General features: G+C 29.1%; 1 protein-coding gene across 1 annotated transcript; it reads left to right on the forward strand.

Annotated features, from left to right (window-relative positions):
• Nucleotides 1–8195: 8195 nt before the first annotated feature.
• On the forward strand, nucleotides 8196–10607 carry LOC107008894 (3-ketodihydrosphingosine reductase-like). Its single transcript, XM_015208102.2, has 5 exons — nucleotides 8196–8612; nucleotides 8839–9098; nucleotides 9213–9306; nucleotides 9431–9545; nucleotides 10191–10607. The coding sequence occupies exons 1-5, from the start codon at nucleotides 8477–8479 to the stop codon at nucleotides 10384–10386; spliced, it is 801 nt and encodes a 266-aa protein (XP_015063588.1). The 5' UTR covers nucleotides 8196–8476; the 3' UTR covers nucleotides 10387–10607.
• The last annotated feature ends 414 nt before the right edge of the window (nucleotides 10608–11021 follow it).

Genomic DNA, 11021 nt, shown 5'->3' on the forward strand with positions numbered 1-11021 from the left:
GTAGTTTATATCATAGTGACGTATAAAACGTACAATACAATTAGCCATTTCTGCCAAATAAAATTTATTTCCTCTCAAATCTCCCGTAGAGATGAGAAGTGACATGTATCATTTTTTTTCTCAAACCTTCCATAGAGGTGAGTTGTGACATATATCCAACCCATAATGATTTTATCACATCTGGACCCATTCTCTTATAGAATGGTCGAGCATTCACGATACTCACTACAAGTCACATTCTCTTCAAGGATTGGACTAATTATTTATATGTACTTCATAAATTTGCATTATAAGCACATTGTCATGGCTTTAAAATTCATCATATTTCCATGACACACCTCAACATCACTTTGAAAGATCAAGTGTATCATCACTTTATCTTCTTGTATCATGATAGAGGATTTATAAACTTGTCAAATTATTGGGTTGAAAACATTCACAAGTCTAATGACCTTTCATACTATTTTGATAATGAAAACTGCCTTCACATTTCGAAGGACTATTTGGAGAACCCATAGTTTTCTTCCTTTTATAATTACCACAATGATGACTATTATAACTCCGTCCCTTCATGCCTTTTTTCATATCATTAATCATTTGTCATCTTTCAGACTAACTATTTACTGCTACCACATTCATACGATAGAATGGAGCAAGTGAACATGCAATTTTAAAATTATCATATGTTGCTACCACATTCTTTTCAAGGAATGGAGCAAATTCAATAGGACGAATTTCAAGACTTCTCATCAAAGCCTTAGTCATCATTATATCATCACTATGGTGCATTGACTCAAACTCAATGTCTTATCCATATAAGGCGTGTTACGCCATAATTCTATGGGACTTGAACCCAATCACGGTGCATCAAAACTCAAATTGATGTCTTACCCTTTTGGTGCGATAGAACTTGAATCTATCGTCTTATCCTCAAATATTTTTCATTATAGTGCATCCGGACTTTAATCAGATGTCTTACCCTTTTGGTGCGATGAAACTTGAATCCATCGTCTTACCCTTAACCAACGGTATAATAGACCGAAGTACAACATGACTCACCCTTTGAGTCTTTCAAAACAATCAAAATAACATTCAAACTCATGCTATTAAAATTTTATGTCTTCTTCTATTTAAGAAGTGTTGTATAGCGTGTCATATTCAACCAATAGTAGTACATGTCTTCGGTTCTTGATAATTGTTAGTGACTGAATATTATTTTTATTCTAAATCATAAAATATTCTAGAAAATACATACCTGATTTTATGCATATAATACCTTGATTCTCATAACGAGATCAACCAAAACATGAGCTAAAGAAAAACTAAAACTCAATCTTAATTGGCTAGAGACTCGTGCTGATAACGTGTTATAAAATCAAGCTCATGACAATATAAATATAAAGAGATGAAGACAAGAGAAGTAAGATGGAAGATAAGACTTTCTTCTTATGCAAGCTTATGTAAGTTTCATCTATATATATTACAATAGTGAATGAACAACCCTATTTATAGAGTGAGAAATCACTCCAAAGGTCACCATATTAAGTATCATAATAAATAGATACATTCTTATCCAAAAAGCTTCATGTAACCTAGTGAATATGAATGGTTGTTCATGTACCAACCTTATGGACTATCCACTCATTCAATGAATTTATAACAATTTTTTCATTAAGTTGTATTAATTTATAAAGAGAGTGACTTAAAATTTTATTATTTTAAAGCTCAATTGGAAAATGTGAGAAATTGTATTATTTTTTATTAAACCATTTTCATTTATTATCTTAAATATTTTAATAGCTTTAATTAAATTATCTATCACTCTTATAATGTGTAAAAAGTTAAAATTAAGTTTGAAGCCACATAAAATTACATACACCCGCAACCCGTCCCATCCCACATTAATTTTTAAGAAACCCACTTCAATCCCCTGCATCCGCCCCACCCTACACTATCTTAAACCCGTCCCTCCCTGCCCCACATAGCATTAAATCCACCCCGCCCCGCCCACGCCTCGGGGCGGTAACTGAGCAAATAGCCCATTTGGGGGCAGTTTCTTTGAGCAATGCCACAAGTTTATAAACTTTGTATGTCTAACTAATTTCTAGACGGGAAAGGGTGAATTTTAGGTTATACAAAATAGGATGGATTTTGAGCTATGCGGGAAGGAATAAAAATTTTATGAATTGAGCTAAACCCATAAATTCTTGTTTCTTTCGCATCCAAACCCATTTTCGAAATAGTTTTATTTATAACAGGTTGAAGTTAAGAAAATTCATGTTGAAAGTTACAAATTTTATTTGAAATGAATAGGTCATGTACTAATGTATATGATTGAATATCAGTCCCATAACATTTTTGCATGCACTTCAACCACTAATGCAGAGAAACAAGTTCTACTGCCTTTATAACAAACCTTTTATTAACATATTTATTGTAAAAATAAAAAATGATAAGTTAGTAAATTTCATCCTTATAAATATACTGTTTTATACAAGAAAAAACTACTTAACTATACATTTTCTTTTTATCCTATTTTCTACCATTCTAAAATATTATAAAAAATTCCTCATTTTTAATAATATCTCACTTTTCTGGATATAATCACTGTATACTATCACTCCAACATTGTTTTTCCTTTTTTCGTATCTAAAATCACTCTATGGTATTTCCATCACTTTATTTTTTAATTTTCAATTTTTTTTCTCAATCAAAGTTATGATTGCAAGTTATTAAAGATGTAGTTTTCCTTCATCTTCTTCTTCATATATTTTTTCTTTACACCTTATCAGGTATCGATTTTTTATATTTTTTTTTCAGCTATTTATCTACAAATTTAGTCGAAGAGATGCATCTTTAACTTCAAAATTGATTTTTGAAAAATACATTCAAAGGGGGGAGGGGAGAGTCGAGTTGTTGGTGGCTCCCGTAAAGGCTTTGAGCCGAGATTTATGGGTGACACATTGTTGAAAGTGAAAAAAAAACTACGGACATTTGACAAATGCAAAAGAAAAAGTGTAGAAGGATTTATTCATCATTTTTTTTGCTTTCACCAAATCAGATTATTATTTTTTCTCTATTTTTTGTTGCTCATCTTTTTATGATATATATGGGTTCAATTTTAGTGTATCTGGTCGTTTTTATTTTTTTAATTATTGTAACTTTCATCTATTTCTACATTGGGTACCAATGGTACCTCACTGAGTTATCGATTGCGAAGCTATCGCGCGGTTCAATTAACCTTTTGTCCTAATGCCTTTGCTACTAATTTAACCATTTTTCATCGTTAATTCGAATTTGGTCATCGCCACACAATTTTTAAGAAAACTCTGATGATGCATGATACATTACAATTTTATCAAAAAGTTATTGATAGGAGAGTTCTAAAGAAAAAAAAAACTAAATCAAAACAAAACATATTCATTAAATTAAAATTTATTATTTAAAATAACTCAATTATTCGAGTATTTATTACTTTTATTGCAACGAAGTACATTTTGATATCTACTCCTCATCATTGGTAAAGGGATAAACTCTATCCTTGTTTGACCACAGTCAGAATTTTCTTCGATTTTTTTTTTATATCTATTTATTTTGTTATAAGGAGTTTTAAAGGCCTTCTCAATTTTGACAGAGTGATACTGGTAAATACATATTCTTTTTTAATCGGAAAATTCAAAGTTAAGTGAAATTTGAAGACGTTAATATTCGAAGTGTTTATTATTTTTAAATATTTAAAATTATTAAACTATAAAAAAAATTTATGTCAAAAATATCTATAATATGTTATTATTTTACTTGCATTTGTGATATTATTTTCTGTTAAAAAATATTTAATTAGACATCCATATAGCTCCGCTCCTATATCAAATACCAAATAAAAAGTAAAACAAATTTAGAGCTCAAACTTAAAAATTTAACCTGCAGTAAATGTGTTATACGATAGTTCCCATGTTTTTTGGCACAAAAAGTCAGATGAGGACTCTGGTTGCACTGCTGACTGCACCATCATGATGATTATTTTCCACCTCATGCCAAAGGGAGTGGTCCCACTTCATTAATTTTTGCCGATATATTTTTTGCGTTTAGTATATGAATAAAAAGAAATATTACATAATAATATTGAATATAATTTAAATAAATGTTATGTAAGGTGAAAATGGTGGATAAGAAGTGTGAGGTAGTTCCGTAGTGTGAGCTACAAGAATTGGAGAAAATGTGTTGTATTAAAATATGGGAAGGACATTTAATGTATAATTTGTTTTTTTAACAGTGCAATAAAAAGGTTATTTTTCTCTATTCAAATCAAAGTTATTTTTTAAAAGAATTTTGAATAATTATATATGAAAAATTGAAAAATATTTTTCTCCAAAGTATATCCTTGTTTGAATATGTACGAATACGCCTATAATTTTACACAAATATCACATATTTTTGTAATTTCAAAGATTGATATCTATTTTGAATATCTTTTCTATATTATTTTACTTAATCTTAAAGAAAAGAGCGAATTCATATTATATAGATAAAACAATAATTATTGGAAAAGTTAAATTTAAAATAGATCATAACCTTTAAAACATATAAGGACATGTGGGTTCTAAGACTATATTTTTTTTCTAAGACTATATTGATGATTACTTGGGCAAAAATTAATGGAATAAAGCCAATTGGATCCACAAATACACTTTATTTGCTTAAAAATGAACGATTCTATTATTATTCAAGAATTCAAAAAAAATTTCCACTAACATTTAATTTGGTAAGTATTCGATATGTTTTAAAGTATTTTTGTTTGTAATTTCATGTGGTTTGGAAATATTTATATTTATTTTATTTTTATAAAAGAAAAATCTAAGTCTAAATTTGTACGTTGAAGAAAAAAAAGTTTAAAGGTGTTACTTTCAATCGATAGTGTCTCTATTTTACTTGTAAGTTCTGCTATACTTATGAGGAATATGGAGCGCTTTATAGGCTAAAGCAAAAGATAATAATATATTTCCTCTTAAATATGAATTCCTAACAATATGAGAAAATTATCAAAATTCATTTGACTCTTATATAATTTAACCTAATAAGAAAAATTATGTCCATAAATAAAGTATCAAGACACCTAAGCAGGGGCGGAGGCAGCCGCATACTCCACCTACCGTCTATGTATGATCCATACTAGATCTAATCAACTGTTCATTTCATTCGAATTGCCATTTCATTTGAATTTTCTTCGGTAAAAAATATCACTATTAAAATTATTTTGTATATATATAGTAGTTGTCAAATTTCCTTCGATTAGTTCGTGTATTCGTCCTTCCAATTTTAAATTTTCTTATTAAAAATTCTAACTCCATCACTGCACTTAAGACCTAAGCCTTAAGGTACAATATTAATAAATCACATATCTCCTCATTTTTGTTATAAATAAATGTTTGTAACTATGTATGAGATTGCTTGTACAAACTTTTCGAGAACACATAATTTAATAAACATTCCAATAACACTACTAGTAACTAATTATCCTTTTAAGAAATCTTTATACATGATAGAACGATTTCTTTACTTTGAATACATATCTAAATTAAGATCTCAAATTCTATGACCAAACGCCTACTCAAATTGTGCCACGCAAAGAACGTTTTTTTTCTTGTTTAAGGCGTACGTAGAGCGGAGAATAAGTAGATGCATTTCATTTTAGTCAATGAGTCGACGTGGATCACTTAAGCACACAATGATATTTGAAGAGATTTTAAAGTGTAAACTTTATACCATGATGGTCCTCTCCAATAATTGGATTCCTTTTCAAAACACTGACAATATTGGACCAATTAATTTAAAGAAATTGATTTTCTTTTTTTTGCAAAAGTATATATTCCCCACTTTTTACAAAATAAAAGTATATATTAGTAAAACTTTTATTGGAATGTTTTATCCTGTATCATTTTCACAAGATACCTCTAGAATTTGTTCAGAATCCTTCAATCCATAATCAAAATCAAGTTCCAGGTTTATGATGTACTATCAAGTAGAGAAATTTCTGCTTCTATTTATCATGTACTATCAGAATTCAAATTAGTAATTGGGTTAGTAACTTTTAATCATTATGCATTAAAAATAAGATCTTTTCATAGCACGTTTGAGTTATATTTGAAACATTTTTTAACCGACCCTAAGAGTTTATATTTTTTACTTTCTTTTGATAACTCAAATTTACATGCATTAACCAAGTATAACTTTTACATAATAAAGATAATGTAATTTTTTTTTGTTATTACACAATGGAGATTTACTTTAAGTTAGTATGCACAAAGTGCTCATTCAAAGGGTAGAGAGTATGACATAGATTATAACGGTCACCGATTATTTTGATATTCTAAACAAAAAGAATAATGTAAATTTTTTCTACGTGACCATCAAATAAATCATATCCATCCCCTAAAGCACGCATCTGTCTTGGTAACTTGCTTATCGTAAACGTACCTGGGGTATCCAAGGAAAACCCAATGGAATATATGCAAATTGATTTAGACTTTGACTTTACACATAGGAAAAGGTATCTCCAAAAGTTGTATAAGTATTTTATATGTTGTGTTTTCTATTTAATTTTGGTATCTGTATTAAAATTTTAATTCAGATTCGTGTTAAATAGAATTCCATTTGAGAAATATCGCTCCCGGCTAAGGATTGTTAAAAGAGGAACAATTCAACACGCATAATTACTTTATGAGTATTAATTATGTATAATAATACAACTTTTAAATCAGAATTGTAAGAAGGAAACTAGAGATTTGACTTGTATGTTTCCACCTGATTTATGTAGTGCCTGTTTGACCCTAAATGCAAAATTAAAATAAAACAAAAATGGTTATATATATTAAATTTCTTTAAGTACTAAAAACAATAATCTTTTATTTGAAATAGTTTTAGTATTTAAAATGTTTCATTTATGTATTATTCTCTAGTGTACTTTCATAAAAAAAAAAAGGTGAAAAGTTATTATATTCATCTATACCTCATTTTTTACAAATTTTATTTCATAAAACAACTCAATGCTAAAAAAAATGGCTGGAGAGTTAATTAAATAAAGAATGAAAGGAAAACTTGAAAAATTAAAAAGTTACACCACGAAAATAAATAAGATTTAAACATACTGCTGCCATACTCTTAGTTAGGAAATCAACAACAAAATTTTTTTTAGAGTAGAAAAATGGTTCAAGATTTAGTGTTAGGTTTAAAGAGCTAAGTTTCGCCTTAAAGTACCATCAACTGTGATTCGAGTAACTTCTCTTTGAAATCGATAATTTATTAGAAACAAAATATTTTGTTTCATAAAAAAAGATTAACAAAAAATAGGCGTACATCATATATATTGTCCATAATGTTACATGAGATATTTGATATTATTTGTTGGAATAATCAATGGTTTGGATTTTGTTATACAGTCAATGGCAACCAATTGGATCTGACGCGTAATCGACAGTACATATGAAACTGATTTTTTCAAAAATCATTAAATTATTTATTCTCATTTATGATTTAATTTGTTAGCATGTTAAAAACATTTTTCACCATGTTATTCTTTCTTCAAATTTGTTACAGCAGTAAGGATGGAGATAAAATACATAATTAATTAACATTTAAAATACCTTCTTCGTTTAGAAAAGAATAATTTAGTTTTAGTTGATATAGAATTTAAGAAAATAAAAAAAAATTCTATATAAAAAATATTTTAAATGTATCAAAATATCCTTTAGTTTTTTGATTTTAAATATGCATCATGAAAAATTGAAATTAAAATTTAATATAAAAAAATAATTTTTTATAAATAGACTAAAAAGAAAAAAAAAACTCTCTTCGTTTCACAAAAAATAACCTGATTTGACTTGGCATAAAGTTTAAGAATATAAAAAAACTTTTGAATCTTTGATCTAGTGATCTGAAACATGCCAAGTGAAAAGTTGAAATTAAAATATTAAAAAAACAAGAGAAAGAAATCATTTTTTTAGACAAATTTAAAAAAAAATTATTTTTTTTTAAACAAACCGAGTATTATAAAAGGAGGTAGATAATTATTTTGGAGCAGCTAAATTTCAGTGTGTACTATTGACTTTTAGCGAATAAAAGAAAAAAAAGAAAAGAATTTTTTTTAGCATGGGCCATGGGGGAGTTATTGATGCGATTGATACTTATCAGTAGCGCAATCATTAGCTATTTAGCTGGAGCAGTGAGTAGTGTGCACTATTTTTGTCCAGATATGAGCTACGACACCGCCAAAGAGGTAAATTAAAGCTTCTTGTACGCCACATAAAAATCCATCCGATTATCCCTTCCGTAGGGTAAAATAATCCTACACTTACTTGTATACTGTCGCAAAATTCTGCAAGCCATCGACAAGTTAAAGAACAAAGAAGCTGCATTTGATTTCGTCGTACAGGACATGATCCGACAAAATTGAAACCATACAGAGTGCTAAAATTAGAAGATGCGGAGCATGGCGAGTTCAGTCTCATCCAAAGGCATTGCTGCCATTGTTGGTGTGGGCCCCAAACTCGGCCGTTCAATCGCCCGCAAGTTCGCCCACGAAGGCTACACCGTTGCTATCCTTGCCCGTGACTTAGGTTCGTGTTCTCTGAAACGGATCTAGAGTGAATTCTGTTAATTCAACTAAATATGTTAATTAATTTTTAGTTGAAGTTTGTAATACATATAATGATATTTATTCTGAATTCATTAATTTTAAATCATAAATTGACGTATAGCTCTTTTGTCGTTTGGTATATATATATGACTAAATTAGAGTACTGAGATCACATTTTAATAGTGTGTTGTAAATTATTGGAACAGGTAGATTATCAAAATTTGCTGATGAGATAGCTAGAGAAGAGAAAGCGCAGGTGTTTGCAATCCGTATCGATTGTTCAGATTCGCGAAGCATAAGAGAGGCATTCGAGGGAGTTCTATCACTTGGCTTTGTGGAAGTGTTGGTTTACAATGCACACCAACCAACATTTTGGCACCCAACAAGCTTCACTGACATAAAAATTGAACACTTTGAGAAATCTCTCGCTGTCTCCTCCGTCGGCGCTTTTCACTGCGCTCAACAGGTCTCCTTTTTTTTTTTTTACATACCACATATTCCTAATTATGTTCGTTCATGGATTAATATGTAATTCGAGACGAATTTAAAATTTTTAGCGATTTGTCATTGAAAATGTCAGGTACTTCTAGGTATGGTGGAAAGAGGAAGAGGGACAATTCTTTTCACCGGTTGTTCAGCTTCTCTTAGTGGTATAGCCGGTTATTCTGAATTATGTACGTGATCATCATTATAATTAATTTTCTTTTATTTAATGTTTTTATTTTTGTTTGCACCTAAATTTTACAATTCAAAATTAGGATTAAACTAATGAAATTTGTGTTTTTATTTCCGTGTTAGGCTGTGGAAAGTTTGCAATGAGAGGGCTATCCCAATGTCTGGCAAAGGAGTTTCAACCTCTTGGAGTACACGTGGCGCATGTCATCATCCACGGTATCGTCGGTGCACCCGCCCGGTTAGTCTTTTTGCCCTCTCTAAGATACTATTTTTACTTTTTTTCTTTTTTTTGGTTTGAAAAGAGAAATTATTACTTATTTTTATTTTCATTATTTAATTAGAGTTTTAAGTTATTCGTAAAAAGAGAGAGAGAAAAAAACAATATTCCATAAGATGCAAGGAATCCTTTAGCTGTATTTATATATGTAACAATGACAACTCATTCCTTTTGCTGGGATATTTTTTTGGGAATATATGTAGCTTAATCATAATCCCATAAGATCATTAGAGAGAGAGAAAAAACAACATGACAATATATGTTGTTCTACGACGCAGCATAAAATATCTTCGTTATGTGTTTGATCAATATATTTAGAATAGTATTTTTAAACCAACTAAATTTTTTAAAAGAGTTTTTAACTAGATTTTTCTCAAGATGCTTTTCACAAAAGTTTGAGGAAAAGAAACCGTTTGCTATTTAAATTTGATCAATTACCTTAAGAAAAAGAAAATATTTTTGAGCTTCTAAAAACTTGATCAAAACGAGTTATTATTTAGTAGCATGTAATTTATTAATTTTTTGGCCAAGAATGGTATGTATTAATTACCTGTATAATGTTAGTGTAAATATTTTTATACATATATATAAGTTAAAATATAACAGGGGGGCAATAGGGTCAAGTTCGCAACAGAGGTTGTTGGTTGGGGAACCAGAGCAGCAACAAACCGGCGTATGGGCCGGAGAGGAATTAATGGACCCAGATGGGCTGGCTCAGACCTACTGGCATTTGCATATCCAAGATCGATCTGCTTGGACCCAAGAGATTGATCTTCACCCCTCCACCCAAAGATATATCTAAGATCAAATCAAAAACATTTATATATTCGTTATTAATTTTAGAGGTGTGAAATTGTATTATCCTATATTTTACTAGCTTTTATTATCTACAAAAGGGCATGATATGTGTTTTATAGACATTTTTTATTATTATTAGAGTGTGAGTGATTTATTGTGACATTTAGTTAATTTGGTTTGGATGTGTAATAACAATAGTTGTTGGATTTTACTTTTAAACATCGATAATGTTTTTTTTTCGTTATTAGTGTAATTTTGCATATATATTTTCGAACAGGTAGTTCGGTTTGTTAAATTTTATTTATAGGGGTTTAGTGGCATAATAGTATTAAAACTTGTAGCTGTCAGTGACCACTTGTTTGGATGGTTGTACATGTTTGGTGTTGTAGTGTTAGTTTAAATATAATATTTATTTAGATTGTTATTTAATTTTATTGCATAGTATCATTTAAACTCATCATTAGATAATGATGAAAATTTTTCATTTTGTTTGGTGGTTACATTGTTATCTTAATATTTTATTTTTATTTTTATCTTTATTTATTATTTAATGATCCTATTTTATCCTTTATCAAGCATATACATAGTAGCTAGTAGCTTTATCATGTATATATATATATATATATATATATATATATA

The sequence above is a fragment of the Solanum pennellii genome, chromosome 2 (genome assembly GCF_001406875.1).
Source record: "Solanum pennellii chromosome 2, SPENNV200".
Lineage (NCBI taxonomy): Eukaryota > Viridiplantae > Streptophyta > Magnoliopsida > Solanales > Solanaceae > Solanum > Solanum pennellii.

Bases quoted from the DNA above. Each gene is read 5' to 3' on its own strand.
- LOC107008894 (XM_015208102.2), top strand. From the start codon at position 8,477: ATGCGGAGCATGGCGAGTTCAGTCTCATCCAAAGGCATTGCTGCCATT. The intron at 9,099-9,212 runs GTCTCCTTTTTT...TGAAAATGTCAG, and splicing joins CTTTTCACTGCGCTCAACAG to GTACTTCTAGGTATGGTGGA. The intron at 9,546-10,190 runs GTTAGTCTTTTT...AAAATATAACAG, and splicing joins ATCGTCGGTGCACCCGCCCG to GGGGGCAATAGGGTCAAGTT.